The sequence below is a fragment of the Betta splendens genome, chromosome 4 (genome assembly GCF_900634795.4).
Source record: "Betta splendens chromosome 4, fBetSpl5.4, whole genome shotgun sequence".
Taxonomy (NCBI): domain Eukaryota; kingdom Metazoa; phylum Chordata; class Actinopteri; order Anabantiformes; family Osphronemidae; genus Betta; species Betta splendens.
The window spans coordinates 23543528-23560001 of NC_040884.2; the positions used below are offsets into that span (position 1 = coordinate 23543528).

Below are 16474 nucleotides of genomic sequence, written 5' to 3' on the forward strand. Positions count from 1 at the left end.
CCGCAGAAAACTTCTTTTTCTTTTCTTCATTCGCTCCTGAAAAACACTTCGACTCTCAGACACAGACGTCAGATCAGTCGGGAATTGACCAATAGGAGGGGGGCAATAGCCTTGTAGGCCCCGCCCACACACTGCTTGACAGACATCTTAGCATATCATCTGGTAGCACGGAGACCGACTCGTTTGAAATGAGAGAGCTCGTCTTTACAGGTTAAATTGAATTAATACAAAATCCAATTATTTCGTGAAAACATCTGTAACCTATGTAGACTCATACTGTACGTCCAGTATTTAGATTTTACTCCATGTATATATTTAGTGATTTTTCAGATGCAAATCCTAAATCTGTTGCTTCAAATACTAAGCACACGTTGATGGAGAAACGTTTGTACTTTGTGTACTTTAACACCATGATACTATAGCAATAGTAATACTGTATTACCTCTGAGCACTACAAAATCAAATCTGGTGAGGAATTACACAAAAAATGATTCCAACTGTTTTATTTCGCTCACAATAAACAAAGACACTTTTGTATTTAGTAAAGATAGTTGTTTTCATTTTATCTTATTAATTATCCGCTTCTACAACATGAGCTGGTTCCACAGAGGAGCTTGGGAGCTAAAGGCTCTGCCTCCATTCTACATGTAGAACCTCCTGAACCGATAGATCACGGCTGAGAGAGGAGCATGAGGAGCTATGAAGAAGCTGGTCATTAGGAGGTTTGGAAGTTTAGATTCTGTCTAAAGTTGTTGACCAAAGAATTTTATAGACAATGGGCACAAAGTGACTGAGATGAATGAATGAGTCAATCAGTTGCTGAGGTGCTGCCCTCTGCTGTCACGAGTCTAACAACAAGTTGCTCCTGGTAAATTCAGGAATCTGTGGCCACAGTGAAGTAAATAGTCACAGCAGGGGCAAAAACAGAGACATTAAGGCCAAAGCAGATACACAGATATTATTATTGTGTCAGTACTGATCTGCTATTTCATTCCCTCTGTTGGTCTCAGGACCAAGGTTATATATTTGTTGTTGTTAAGTGTAATAGTTCAAGCAATACAATATTCAATAGCTTTATGGACAACTCACCTAAACATAGCATTCACATTTTAACATATAATCCATTCAGAAATTAAACACCTAGATCGCATTCCTAAACCAGAATAATGTAATTCAACCAAATCACTCCACGGACGTGGCATCACTGACAGATGGAGGGAGGTCCTGTTAGTGCAGTAGCTGTGTCCACAGGGCACGGTCACCGCCCAGGCAGAGGAGGTCCAGACAGATGGAACAACAGAACTTCTCCTGGTCCAGTTCAATTCCTCTCTGAGCCATTGACACTTCTCAGAGTTTCACTCACAGCAGTTGAAGACCTGATCCAAAGCTCTTAGTTTCAGGTTGAGCTGCTGATCTGCAGTGACCTAAACAGGAAGTACATGGACAGAGATGAGCTCACTGTGTTAATTCTTCTGCAATATTATAAGATGGGAAGTGCTCTGAAGGAGAACAAAGTACTTTTAGAGCAACTTCCTTTAACCTCTGGTGGTTGTGGATGCTGTTTGTCCGACTGTCTTTCTTTAGCAAAGTAGTTTGGTCATCATTTATATATCATCCTTCTTTCTCTATGTCGTAAGTAAACTCCCCATCGTTCTGCTCCGTTGGGCTGAACTTGGAGAAGTTCAGATCAGTTCTAGACATACTCTGATCACACTCCTTAAGTTCTAAGCATGAAGTCTTAATATACAAGGTTCTGATCAGCTTTAACGCTTCCAAAGTGCAAAAATCCCAGTTGTAGCTCCTCAGCTTCTACAAACGTGAACAAGCCTAATTACATCTTCATCTTCCCTTTAGAAGCTTCACTGGAGCCTGGACACAAACGTCACATTCTAACCTCGGCGCTGAAGATGTTCTGAGAAGTGTCCGTCGGCTCTGACATCCTGTTGACTCAGCTGAACTCGTTCATCTGATTGGTCAGTTGCTGCTGCAGGCAACAGCTCAAAGCCTCAAAGCAAGCGGGATACTGACAGCAGCAGCTGTGTGGGCTAAGGGGATCTCAGAGTTCCTCCCTTGCTGTGAGCACAGCCCAAACGCTCTGTCCTCCAGACGGACGGTTGGTGCAATCAAAGGTCCGGTCCATCCCTGGGTGTCAGATCAGGAAACGGTGTTACCTCAGCAGGTTTCTGAGGTAATTATTAGGTTTAGGTTGTGTGTCCTGCAGCAGGTGGATTCATCAGACAGATACCACAAAGTCCAGATCCTGAGGGGCACCCAGCAGAACCGTTGGACTGACAGGGAATCACAGTTAATGGTACAAAGTCCCAGTACCAGGTTCCTATCTGAAAATTTATCTCCAAGGAGAACAATGGGTGGAGCCGTGTGTAGGGAGGAGGCCAAGGAACCGGACAGGGACGACAGTCGGACACCAGCCGACAGAATCAGACGATTCACCTCCAAACAGTCCGGATACAACATGCTGAGTCTGGCTCGCAGAGGACTGAAGGTAGGCGCCCGGACAGCTCCAGTGAACGGAGGGTTCCGCAACGCTTTGCTCTGCCTCTGGTTCTGCAGGAGGCCCCAGACGAGCTGTGGGAGCTTCTGGAGCTGGAGAAGCTGAACCTGTCTCTCAACGCGCTGAAGGTTCTTCCTCCTCAGTTGGCGCAGCTCTCCAGCCTGGTGGTGCTCAATCTGTGGGGCAACCAGGTAAACAGTGGCATCAGCAGAAAGTCCTCAGTCCTCCGTGCTCATATTTACTATTGTGTGTGTTAGTCACCGGCAGCTGATCTCTGGTACTCATAGTTTTATAACAGCCTTTACTCCTAACACGAGTACAGACGTGAATCAGTTTGGAAGCAGCACAGATGTACGACGTGTGTAAAGCAGTGACAGGCAGGAAGTGTTGGACCTGGTTTGGGTCAGACCTGCTCCATCAGAAACAGAATCTGCTTCCTCTCTTTCTCTTACATTTGACCCTTTGATGTTTGATAGTTGTCTGGTTTATTCTGTGTGTTTGAGTTCTGGTTCTGTTCGTTCTACAAGGATCCCAGGTTCTAGTTCTAGGGTGGATGGAACCGTTGGGCCGCGTCTTCCTCCAGAGCCTTGTGCCTCAAGAACAGCTCTGATTACAGCTGGTCGGGGTTATTTTTCCAGACGTTCCTCCAGGGCCACGGCGGGAGCCAGGCAGCTGTTTTTAGGCGTTAACTGATCTGTGTTCAGTGGACGAACCCTTTAAATGTCTCATTAACACCCTGAAACCGGAGCCCGTCTTTACAAGCTATGGTATGAGTCTGTCAGGGTGCCCATGAGCAGGACACTTACCTCCACCCTGAGGAGCTGCTACTTCCTGTATGTGAATAATAACCCGTCCTTGGAGCCCCCGAGTCCAGTTTCTGTTCTGCCCTTCACCTCGTGGGCCGGTTCCTGTCCTCCAGAGTAAATGAGTGGGGCCCAATCCTCTCACAAGTGTCGGTTGCGTGAATTGAATCTAAATGTGTAAAAGCACACATTGGTGAGGTGGATGCTGTCGGTGGCCAGGTCAGACCCGTTCAGCGGCTGCAGTGAGGTGATGCTGTGCAGTCTTTGTCTCTTTGCTGTGCAGCTGAGCAGCCTGCCTGCAGAGATCGGACAGCTCAGGAGACTCCGGGTTCTGTTTGCTTACAGAAACAGACTGACAGAAGTTCCTGAGGAGCTGGGAGCCTGTACACAGCTGGAGGTACCACACATACTAATACTACTAATGTTGAAAACACTGGGTCTGAGGCAGAACCCCAGACTAATAATAAGGCGACATAAGGCTCCTGGTTCTAAAGCGGTAACCCGCCCATGATTACACTTTGTTAAAACAAGTTGCCTCGCAGTTTAACTGGACTAGACCCTAGACTCTAATGGCGTTCTGTCCGTCAGGTGCTGAGTTTGGCCAACAACCAGCTGTCTTCGCTGCCAGCTTCTCTGTCCAACCTGACACGACTCAGAAAACTCAATCTCAGCAACAACATCCTCGTTTACATCCCGGGCTGCGTGTACAACATGAAGGCTCTGGTATGGAACCGGTGCCACCGCGGGGTCAGCACTGGATCTCAGCCACAGCCACATCACTGATGTGTGTCATTCACCTCGTTCAGGTGTTCCTACACCTGGCCTGTAACCGTCTGCAAAACCTGGCAGAGAACATCCAGTCTCTGGTGGAGCTGAAGATCCTGATTGTGGAGGGAAACTGCCTGCACTCTTTGCCCAAGGCCCTCTGCTGCCTCACCAAGTGAGTGCTTCATCCTCGCCCGCAGGTAGCTGCACCTCACCAGGCAATAACACACCATGCTTCTTAACATGTACCTCACAAGGTTCACAGGTAAACACAGTAAGGTGACACCTCCCAGGTCACTTGAAGTAACTTCAGGTTGCAGGTGTGAGATATGTAAATATTTTCTTCAGGTTGGAGCTGCTGAACCTGGACTTTAACAACATAAAGGATGTACCTCAGGTAGGATCCTTCACAGGCCACTTGCAGAGACACTCCCGGCTGTTCAGACGATGCTAAGGTGATGCTGTGTTAAGGAGATGCACCACTTGACCCGTCTGGAGAAGTTGGCCTGCCATCCTCTGGACAAGGGCCTGCACATCGTCCACAACCCGCTGCTCAAGCCTGTGAAGGAGGTGCTGGACGGGGGCCTCTCTGCCCTCTTCACCTACCTGAAAGCTGGGTAAGGTGGGGAGGTGCGGCCCCCGCATCCAGCATCCGCATTCCAAATGAGGGCTTATTAGATGAACAGGAGATAAAAACAGGAGCTGTGGTCACTGGCTTCACTGGCATGAGACTCCAGACAACAGTTTCTGACTGTGACGTGATACGACTGAACACCTGGAAAAAAGCATCCATTTGTATTATTCACACCAATGATAACGTTTGTCAACAGTTTTTTCCTTTATTTAAGTCCCAGATGATACAGGTTTAGGCTTTTTTAATGTGTGACTTTTATTCCTTTTTGTTTGGTTTACTTGATCGTTTAGTTAATATTATTGTAGTAGTATTGTTAGTAGTAGTTGCAGCAATATATATATATAAATGACAGGATGTGCATCTTTTCATTTACTGAATCTATGCTATCAACCTTCAGACACATACAGTAAACATGTTGGACGTTTCTTATGTCTGGTGTGTTGTACCAAAACCGACCAGCAGGGGGCAGCATCGTGAGGCGGATCTGCGCAAATACCGACTTGGTAATTTGCAACATGTGGAGGAAACTGCAACTTTGATTTCTGTTTTTACAACCTGGATATAAAAACTGTTAAACATGTGAATAAACCGTTTAAAAAAACAAGCCTTTGAATACCTACACGCAAAATGGAAAGCGAGAGAAACGAATACAAAGAACAATAGATAAATCATAGAAACAATAATGATTAAAAATTAAAAAAAAAAATTTTAGAACACATATTTAGATTTCATTTATGTAACGATGTGAAAACCTAATAAACTAGTTATGTACAAATTCAGTCTTCAATTCAATGGACAAGAAAAAGTCAACTAAATAAGTTGAATAAAACTCGATTAAACGTGTAATAATAAATATAGATGAAATAAATAAAGTGAGGTCTGCTTTACTGTAAATAAAGTGAAATATGTACAAAGTAGAAAAACTGTAAAAAATGACAAACCAAAAAGACCCCCTTCGCCCCCCGTGACGTCAGCGTCTCACTCTCTCTTTCTCTCTCTCTCTCTCGCTCTCTTTCTCTCTCTCCTCTGAGGAGAAACGGAGGGAACCGGAGAGGAACCAGAGACCGAGACCGGGAGTCCGCCTCTGACACAGTCCGGCCGTAGACAGGAAACTGTCGCAGAAGAAGAAGAAGTAGTAGAAGTGGGTCGGAGTTGCTGGTAGAACCCCCACCCTCCGGTCCGGTGGGTTTCGGAGCGAACATGGAACGGACCGGAACTTTCCTGCTCTCCGTGTCTTTTTTACTGGTTTCACTGGGGCTAACGGGGTCGCGAGCGGACACCTTCAAAGGTAAGGATGTTGGGGGGGGTTGCTGGTTCGGGTCCAAGTCTAATACGGCAGTTGTTGTTGGTGAGCGTGTGGGCACGAAGTTTCCAGCTGGAAAATCTCCTCCCTCGGCCCCGCTGCCCGTCTCCGGCTCCGATCCGAAAACTTTACACGTCTTCGAACAGTCTGCCGAAAACACTGCTAACAGTCCGAAAATACTGCGAACATTCCGCAGATACTACAGACAGTCCGCAGACGCTGCGCACGTCCGTGGGAGCAGAGCAGCGGTAACACTGACTCCGACAGCTGTTGTTCTTGCTGCAGATGTTTGAAATCAGAACAAGAACCAAAGTGGTAACTGAACATTCCTCAAGGTTTGCCTTTTAGCAGAACAGAACCAGATCCAGTCCAGCTCTGGTGTTTGCACTGTTTGCTGTCTTGGACCTCAGCTGCAGGTGTGACACTTACTGTTCCACTAGAACCCACTGGTTTCAGTTGGTTCCTTTGTTGGGTCCAAACTGCAGTGGCTGCAAAGGGTTCTGTAGGTTCGCACAGATTTCACTGTTGTAGTCCGTCAGTTGGACGGTTCAGAGGAAACTAGAACCATATAGTACAGAGGAACACGCAGGACATGCAACCTCACAGGTCCATTCAGGATGTTGATTTTTCCGCTTCTGACCCGGCTCGTTTACAGAGGAAGCAGAAGCCGTTTCCTCTGGTTTCTGAGCGTTTTTTGCGCTGGCTTTTATTTTGGTCCTGAACTCAGTCAGGTTCTGTTACTGTGACACATTGTGGTTCCAACACGACCAAATCACAGCATGTCACTGCGTCTGTGATGTGATGCTGCAGCAGAACCCGGTCCGACACAGCTCCAGGATGGTTTTCATGGAAACCAATTAGCAGTAGGGTGATTAAGGAACCACTTGTGTGTCCCCCATGACTCAACGTCCCCTGTGAAGTTGTGACTGTGTCATCATGTACCGTATGTTGATGCTTTGAGTTGACAGACCTGAGCAGGTCCAGAACAAGAGCGGCGTCTTCTTTTCGTTTGTGGCTGCTGTGTCGGCTGCACATATGGAAGCTGTGGCCTCACTGCACAAGGCAGCCGAGAATGAAATTAAACTCCCGCGGCTCAAGATGGCGGCTACGCCCCCGTTCAGCGCCGCCGGTGGAGCGGGGCTAATGATGGCGGACACGGTGCTGCTTTGCTACGGCTCCGTTGGGCCATGTTGGAGAAACAGAGCAAGAATCTTTTGGATTCTTGCATCTGAGGTGATGCCATGTTTTGTTGTATTGGTCTTTTGCAGGTGTGGCCTGTGAGCCCTGGACCTGGGGTCCAGGTGTACTGGTCCAGCTGGAACTACTGGTCCTCTTTTAGCAGAGCTCTGTCAGTCACAGGGACAGCAGGCAGAAGCTGATGTCTGCGGTTCTGCTGCAGATGTTCTGTCGTTTTCCTCCAGTGGACCGGTCCTTTAATTAGAGAATTACTGTGAAGTCAGCAGCCCCTCCCTGGTGACCCTCGGGTCCGGGTCCAGGACTGGGGCTGATTCAGGACTTTACCTTCTCTCCAGAGCCTGTGTGCGTTTCAGTGTGTGTGTCCAGGTGCAGTCAGCTCTTTGTTCTGTCTCGTCAGGGTTTTAACGAAGCTCAGATTAAACACACACACACGTGTGTGTGTGTGTGTGTGTGTGTGTGTGTGTGTGTGTGTGTGTGTGTATGTGTGTGTGTGTGTGTGTGTCCTCAGTGAGTTCGTTATCTCTTCTCAGACGTCAGACACTTTCCTTCCTTTGTTTTTCCTTCTTCTTTCTTCCATCCCACTAAAACGTGTCCGGTTCAGGTTTTTCATTTTCTGTCCTGGGCACATGACGAACCCGAGGATGGAACCGCCCGCTGCCAGGAGTCAGGAAGCTTCATCTACACACACCATTGTTCACCAAGTGGTCCCTTCAGTCCATGAACCTTGTGACGTTTCTCTGCAGCTGTGTTTTAAGTAATCTTTTCATTTCTTCAGCTTTTCTTCAAGAACTCTTAGAAAAAATCACCATGAGTCAGTGGAAAAGTTCCAGGTAATGTTGTCTTGGGTTGGGTCCAAACAGGAAGTGGGCTTGATGACTGCTCTGCAGAGTTGAATAAACACCACGATCAGAGTCCATAGTCTAATGGCTAAATGTAGAGTTCTGACTGTACTACCTGTTAGTGGTTCTGCTGCTGCGTGTTAGCGTTGGTTTCTGTGATGTGATTGGATCCGAGTGGAGGCCCAGTGAACTGTGAACGGTCTGTGTGAGGCCGATCACATGACTGGTGTCTGTTCTCAGGCTCCTTAAGCCAATTCAGGCTTTTAGCTGCTATACAACTCACTGAGCCCATAATGAGCCCAGATCAGGGTTCTGCTAGAGTGAGAGTCAGCGGGGTTCTGTGAGGTTGGCACCAGGATTCATCTGAGGTTGGAAACATGATCAGTCAGGTACAAACGGATGCTGACTTGGAATCTGGTCCCAGAACCCAACACAGGCTGTGACACGTGAAACCCAGAAGGACCCACTTCAGCCCTGCTGTCTGGGCTGTTATACAGTAATACAGTCACTTTACAGTCGCTTCAGCTCGGATCTAGATTTATTGGTTTGGTTCTACACACTGGGTCCACCACAGAAACATCCCATCGCCTGTTCTGTAGTGCTGAAGTTCTGATCCTAATGAGAAACTTCATTATCTGATTACTGACCAGCACAGCATCATGAAGTCTTCTATTTCTGTCCCTGGTTCTGGTTCCATGGTTCATGTATGGATTTCACTGATTATAAACTCTTTAATCTCCCACAAATCCTCACTGATCTGACAATTATCTACAGCAACACAACCAGGAAACTTCCCCTTCTCGTCTTCATGAATCACAGCTTCCTCGGTGTATTCATGCCAGTCCGGGTCGGATTAAATGGGACCCAGCGGGCCCTGCTGGCCTCTGGGATTAACGCAGCGCCTTGAGACGCAGCGTCTGCAGAGCGAGCACGGATTAACGGGGGCTGGATTAAGACTCCCTTTGTTTAACGTGTGAGATGAAGGATTTGTGTTTCTGAGAGAGATCCAAGTCCCTGAACTCAGCACGTAGTTTATTGCTGTAGCTCAATGTCACATTCAAAAACAGAGACTAAACTAGAATAAAACGATGATGATGATGATGATGGTAGACCTGGTTATAAAACAGTGGGGTGTTAGGTTGTGATCAGCTGTAGATCAATGATCACTATTCTCAGGTCTGTTACTAATATATAAAATAATAACTAATTAAATAATAAAAAATCTTATATTTTATTATTATAATATTAACAAAAAAATTATTTGTTTATGTTTATTTTTCCACCTTTGGGTTGAGGAACAGACGGGTCCTCTTTTTTCAGTAGAATGTTGTCTAACATGCTGCCTCAGAGATTTCCTGACTTTGGTTTCTGTGGCCCAAACTGGGTCAACAGAACTGAATCCAGTAGCAAAAACAGATGCGAATCAGTGAGAACCGGCTCTGGTTCTGACCAGTTGATGAACGCAGCAGGTTAATCAGGTGTGAGAGATACAGTAACCGGGTCAAATTCGCTGACAACAGAGAATGCCAGGTTTTAGTTTATTCCTAGACCAGAAGGCACCGTGACAGCAGCCTCAACAGCGGGCCGGGCCTGCCAGCGCCAGACATGGATATTCAGATTAAGTAAATTATTATATACACATGAGATTATAGAAACACAGTGAGGAACAGATTAAAGGAGCCCTACAGGGAGTGTGTGTCTGTGTGAGGTTAATCCACGGGTCTGATTAGTGTCCTGGTCCAAATCTCTGATCATATTCACAGGATTATTGTTTGAAGGTGTGTGTGTGTGTGTGTGTGTGTGTGTGTGTGTGTGTGTGTGTGTGTGTGTGTGTGTGTGTGTGTGTGTGTGTGTGTGTGTTTCATTGGTTTAATCTGTGTTAAGATGTTTCCTGCCTGTTCAGCAAACTACAAAGGCACGTGTGTGTGTGTTGGACCATCAGTCTGATGGTTCTTGTTCTCATGGGTTGGTTAGTACTGATCTGGACCCACAGCTGCTGGTGAACATTTCTGGCCTTTTATCCTTCGTGTTTGTGAGTGATTTCATCAACACAAGCACCTGTGTATTGATTTGTTGTGTTTCTGTTTGTGTAGGTAAAGCCTCCAGACTCAGGAGGATGTGTTTGACCCAAAACAGTGATGGTGGTTCTGAAGGTTCTAGGTTCAATTGGGTCAGTGGTGGTGAATTTATGACCAGAACCTGCAGCAGCATCACAGTCATATTTCTGCTGTTAAGAAAACGTGGAGCTGAGTCGGACCGGATCCAAATGTTCCATAATAATGATGGCGGTTGTGTTGCGTTTTGGTGCTGCTAAAGCTGAGGCAGACTGAAGTGTGTGTGTGTGTGTCAGAGTCATGGCTGAATATTTCAGACAGATTCTAAGTTGTTCTTCTTATGATAACGTTGTAAAACTGCACGCGCACACACACACACACACACACACACACACACACACACACACACACACACACACACACACACACACACACACACACAGCCCTCAGCCCACAGGGACGTCGGGCCCACGGGCTGCTGTTTAACCTAAATTACTACAGTAAATATTCATACGCAGCTAATATCAGAGTGAGCTTAAATATTAATGTTGTTCTGGGCTGAATCCGCTGTGAAGCAGGTGTTTTTCTCTGAACACAGTCCAGATAAACACAACCAGCCCCATCCCCACATGTTTCCTGTTTTCACTGGGTCCAGTTCCAACTGGTCCACATAGATCCTAGAACCTTAGTGGTTTAATACCAGGTTAAGGTTGTACAGAACCGCTCTAATGTCTGCACCGGGTTCTGTTTACACCAAAAGAATGAACCTAGATAGAAAGCAGGTCCACCTCTACAGGGCTCAGGTTTTCAGACCGAGACTGTCAGTGCCTTCACAGTCCTCTGGAATAGTCGGACTGAGCGCGCTCAAGGTGTGTTGACCTGCTGTTTTCCGAGACGCCTTTGCAGTGAGGACGAGTTTCTGGGTCGTTCGTGTGCGTCCTCGGGCTGATTAATGATTGGCTGTATGTGTGTCAGAGTGTAACCGTGGGAAACCAAGAAGCACCTCTGGGATTGGTCGAGGTCAAAAGAGGTTAATGAGAGAGGGTGAAGCAGTTGGCTGTGGTGATGGTGTGGGATCTAATCTGAAGATGCTGTAACTTTAAACCTGTACATTCACCTGGCAGCCGAAGACAGAACCAAACACAGTCCAACACTGAGAGTCAGGCCCACAGCCCCCAGGCCGTGCCCGCAGCACATGCATTAGTGGTTGATGGCCATAAGGAAGCTGCGGGGGCGTGTCTGATGTCTGGTTCTGGTGGTCGTTCTCCTTCACCTCAGCCGTTAGTGTATGTCTTCGCTTCTTGTTTTCCTTTAATCTCATTGTCTCATTTTTATGAATTTATGAACATTTGATTATTAGGTTTCTAATTCAAATCAGTTTATTTGTTAGATTTGTCAGTTGGGTCCGGTCTTCCTGTTCCCCTGCTGGTACTGGCTCTTGCTGTCTGTTTTGTGAGAATCGTCCTGTGGGAGCAGACCTTTTTAGCCAGTACGCGACTGAATGATCTCTTCTCTCTATCTCTGCTGGAGGTTAAAGATGACCTTCTGTATGCTGGGGTGAGGAGGGTGAGGAGGGTGAGATGCAGACTCTGGTGGACTCTTTGTCAGCTGGAGGTGCCATCCTTGACATTTACAGTGCTGTGTGTGTGTCTGTGTTGTCCAGTGGTTTGTCGGATTAATTGTCTGGTCTCTAAAATCCTCCTTTTCTGTGTTTGTGCAGAACCTTAAAACGTCTCCTTTCTTACACACATGATCCTGGTGTTGATTTTATCTTCTGGTCTTGTGTTCACGTGTTCTCAGAGGTTCTAAGGACTAAAGCTGTGAACTGAACTAAATGTAAAAATAGACATAATAAACAACATTTCTTTAAAGGAAAATGTCACATATTTTCAATAAGGTTTCACAAAAACGACCTTGGGTAATATTTAAGAATGAAGGGACACTCGAATTGCTTCATAATTTCTATGCTGAGAAATTATCATTTATTCCTCCAGTAAAATGCCTCGGCAGATGGTTTGCCGTGGGTTCAAAAACTACAATTAGTGTTCCTGGTTTCCACTGTACCTGCCTCAGCAATGGTGAAGCTGAGAGGGGGCGGGGCCAGCCTACTGTAACGAAATTGCCATTGTTTTTCATGCATACACCTACAGCACTAATATTCAATGACCGGACAACCTTCTCTAGATATTTTTTAGAAGACAGCGAGTTCTATGGTGTTAGAACAGGAGCCCAGAAGATGCACTCTGTGAGCCCATAACAAACAATCCGCCAGTCTGTGTTAGAGGAGGAATGACTGATAATTTCTCTGCATTTGAATTATGGAGGAATCAGAGTATCCCTTCATTCATGAATACTACCCAACATTGTTATGACAAACCCTCATTGAAAATGAGTGAACCCTAAGTTTTCCCTAAAGGTGGACTTAAATTTTAATTTCAACCTTTTCTAATAGTGGTGTACTTTGACTTAGTAGTAGTAGTAGTAGTAGTAGTAGTAGTGGTAGTAGTAGTAGTAGTAGTAGTTGTTGTTGTTGTAGCAGAAATAGTAGTAATAGTACCTAGCGGGCATTTCAACATTGAGACAACTTTGAGGCAACATTATAATTATGGTTGAATAATCATTGCATTAAATTTAGATTTTGAAATGGTGAATCAACATTGGTGGGGCAATGTTATTTCAATGTTGCATTATTGTTGAACATCAACATTACATTTACGCTGATTTATGATCATTCATCAACGTTACGTTTACGTTGATTTATGTTTTTTATCAACCTTGAATTTATTTAGAGGTTGGGTAATCCGTAAGCGGCTGCAGGTGGATCTAAATGAGGAATAAGATGGACTTAGTAATTGTGAAATCACCAAATTAGAGCCTATAGTGTCGATACTGACTGCTCAAACTACAACATATATGTAACACACTAAGCATTTATCATGTAAAGAAAAAAATGTACAAAAAAGTACACAAATTAATGAACGACTGAAAACGAACATAAAATAATCATACCTCACTGGCTGCACACACGCACATATGTAAGAAGGAATGGAAACATCAAAAACATCAAAACAAACTGTGTAACTTTAGCATCTTGTCTTATACGGCCGCTTTCTTTCACATGCTTTCCCTTTGTGCCAAAAAAATATGTTCGGACAGAACACATGAAACTTTGTTCCGGACCAGCATTGAATATTGAATAAATACAGACACAATAAATATGCAAATAAAAAATGGAAAGATAATTTATGTCAGTTAAATATAGCGTCACCAATACTGCAGCTCACACTGTCATTAAAAATGACATTGACACTGATGATAAGTAAACATGAATCAAACTAACTTACCGAACTAATCCGACATGTGAAACAAGTTACCGAGATTGCAAATGAGAACCAAACGTGGAAATCACGTGACACCACAAATGAACAAACGGGGCGAACACTGGACAGAACAGCGCCACCTGGCTGCTGGAAGACAAAGTGGAACAGACACACTTAAAGTTCTATCTTTGATCCACCACCACCCAACCTCTCTGGTGAATATGTGTTAATTGTTTTCTATACATTCAATGATGTAGTGTCATAAGTTGTGATGGCAGCATCTAAGGGCAAAAATCAAAACACACATTTAGATAATTTTCATAAATTCTGCATATTTGAACTTATGTAAGAAAATTCCATTAAGGACACTTAAGTTCAAACATAAGCATTGGCTAACAGTCTACTAATTTCTTTAAATAATTTTGACTTACCTAAAAAAGTAAATAATTAAATTAAAAATAGCTGCTACATCGCCGTGCTCTTTCCAAAACAGTTGCTGGGTGTCTTCTCTGCTGCCGCACACACTTTCTCATCAACGTTTAAATTATGTATTTGAGAATATAGTCTAGATAGTAGATATATTATTAGAACCACATACAATCTATTATGGGAACTCAATAAAACAGCTAAAAATGGACTGCACGATGACCAAAACTTTATAAAAAAAATAACAATAAATAAATAAAATATTATTTTTAATAATTATTAACATCTACAGTAAATAAAGTCTGGCTAATAATATTGTTGAAGACAATCTGTAATTATAACATTAGCCATTACAACCATTAGCATTAAATGTTCTTTCAACTTTTCATTAACGCCACAAAAACAACTGACATTATTTCCACCATATCGCAACGTTGATTTCTAAACATTTTGTCAACCTTTTTACAACTCTTAGTATTAATATTGTTTCAGTGTTTTATCATGAAAACAGCTGAAATTTATGTCAACTTTTTTACAACCGTTACAACGTTTTATCAATGTCACACGTTATTTTAACGTGTGCCTGCTGGGTAGTAATAGTAATAGTAGTTGTAGCAGTAGCAGTAGCCGTAGTTGTATGTTTTCCCTCTTGACAGAGAAATGTGGAGAATCAGAACCGGTCCAGTCTGTATGGGCCCCGATCCACGATGACTCTCGCCCCCAGCGGCCGCTGCTCAGGCTGACTGTCAGTCATCAGTCAGTCAGCGTGTGGTCACTTTGGTTCCAGCAGTTTTCCTGACCCGGATACTTCAGCTCCTGCAGACTGACCCTCGGAACCAGGCGGAACGACAGTCTGAGATGGTGTTCCCCAAGGTTATAATCTGTCCTGTTTCTGAGGGTATGAGGGGTTCTAATCCTATAAAACCTGACAGCAGGTCATCAGACGTTTTAATTAATTCACCACATTTACATGTTATTGCATGTTTGTGACCACTGCCCCAGAACCCCCTACAGAACCGCTGGCCATCAGCGCTCACACATCAAGCTGCTGTTGTTGTTTATTCTGGCATAAAAAACATCAGCTGCTGTCTCATCAGAACAAAACCACTCTGTTTGGTTCGATCCAGTCCGATGCTGCCCTCTGTTTGTAGCTGCGGGGGGGGTTTCCTGATGTTCTTCAGAGGTTTCTGGTGTCTTTGTGACAGCTCAGAGATGCTGTGGGTGTGGACTGTGAACATGTTGTGACATAGAGAGTTTCTTCTCCTCCTCCCCAGAACCCAAAGAACCACTCAACTGACACAAATTCTGGTTCTGTGTTCAGTCACAGAGTCAGTATCTAGAACGCCTGATCAAAGTAATCAGCAGGGGGAGGTGGTCTTGGAGGATCAGGAATGTCCACCCATGTCTACCAACCCACACACCACTAGGAAGGCTTTAATCACCCTAAGTTTCAGTAGCAAACCACTCTGATTTGTTCTAAATCCTTTAGGTTTAGTACTAATGTAATCTTGTGTTTGTCTAGACCCACCTCTTTCAGAACCATAGACCTCCAGGAGTAGAAGTACTACTACCTGTTACCAGCTTCAGCCTCTTCAAATGCAAGAATAAGTCCATACAGCTATTTGAATGTCCTTCAAGCCTCTCAGAGTTCACCCACAAGCTGCCACTGGGACTCACTGTGACAGTTCTGAATGGGTTCAGAGTGGTCTTCGTCAGCATTCGGGCCTGAAACTGGACATAAAGACAGAGTGACAGCTATTGACCTGTGGGTGATGAGCTGACCACATGATGGATGAGGATGGACAGCAGACACAGGGAAACACTCACACCTCCGCTGGCCATCAGCACTCACACATCAAGCTGCTGTTTTTGTTCATTCTGATCTAACGTTGACTTAAAGAACATCAGCTGCCATCTCATCAGAACAGAACCACTCTGTGGTTGGCTCTGTCCAGTCAGATGTTGCCCTCAATTTGTAGTTGCAACGGTGTTCTCCTGAGGTTCTTCAGAGGTTCCTAGTGTGTTTGTGACGACTGGGAGACACTGTGGGTTTTTTTGTTCACTGTGGACATGTTGCGACCTGCAGAGTTTCTCGTCGTCGTCCTCCTCCTCCTCCTCCTTGTCCTTGCCAGGAGGAGTTACAACCCAGAGGGAAGAAGAGGAGGAGGAAGAGGAGTGGGGCAGACTGGGGGAGATAATCTGACTGTGTATGTTACAGGGTAATTATTAGTAATTAGCATATTATTCTCATACCGTGATATAGGCAGCCCGGAGTGCAGCCTGATGAAACTCATCCCACTACACAAACAGTAACACACAGACACACACAGCAACACACACCCAGAGGCTGTGGGCCTGCCTGCTGCATTATTCATGTTTGGCCTGAGGCGAGTTAGCTCACAGTGCTAGCGCTAATGCTGTTAGCGCCCAGCTAGTGTTCCTACTGGAGATCACAGCTTACACACACACACACACACACACACAAATATGCACACACAGTAAATATATACACTTCACACATTTTCACCACAAATACTGAGGTTTTATGCCCTTGAAAGTGGGTTGTGTGTGTGTGTTGGGTGTAGTCTCTCCGTTGAACTTTGTCTCTAATCAGTGTTTCT

At 45.0% G+C, this 16474-nt stretch overlaps 2 protein-coding genes across 16 annotated transcripts in view; both read left to right on the plus strand.

Annotated features, from left to right (window-relative positions):
• The first annotated feature begins 52 nt into the window (after positions 1 to 52).
• LOC114853976 (leucine-rich repeat-containing protein 30-like) lies at positions 53 to 5318 on the plus strand. 3 transcript variants are annotated; one of them, XM_029147947.3, is made up of 8 exons: positions 53 to 210; positions 1855 to 2503; positions 2572 to 2703; positions 3599 to 3712; positions 3904 to 4038; positions 4122 to 4255; positions 4429 to 4477; positions 4552 to 5318. In XM_029147947.3, the coding sequence occupies exons 2-8, from the start codon at positions 2309 to 2311 to the stop codon at positions 4699 to 4701; spliced, it is 909 nt and encodes a 302-aa protein (XP_029003780.1). In that variant the 5' UTR covers positions 53 to 210; positions 1855 to 2308; the 3' UTR covers positions 4702 to 5318. The 3 variants fall into 3 exon arrangements, with proteins under 3 accessions (XP_029003780.1, XP_040926627.1, XP_055363686.1); XM_041070693.2 differs by having other exon boundaries at positions 53 to 2503; positions 4555 to 5318; XM_055507711.1 differs by lacking the exon at positions 3599 to 3712 and having other exon boundaries at positions 53 to 2503.
• Positions 5319 to 5746: 428 nt separating this feature from the next.
• Positions 5747 to 16474, plus strand: part of LOC114853948 (receptor-type tyrosine-protein phosphatase mu-like) — a 71386-nt gene continuing 60658 nt past the window's right edge. For all 13 annotated transcript variants that reach the window (XM_029147880.2, XM_055507684.1, XM_055507686.1 and 10 more), the window contains exon 1: positions 5747 to 6002. In XM_029147880.2, the coding sequence (XP_029003713.1) occupies positions 5915 to 6002 (88 nt within the window). In that variant the 5' untranslated portion in view covers positions 5747 to 5914. The remainder of the gene's footprint in view (positions 6003 to 16474) is intronic.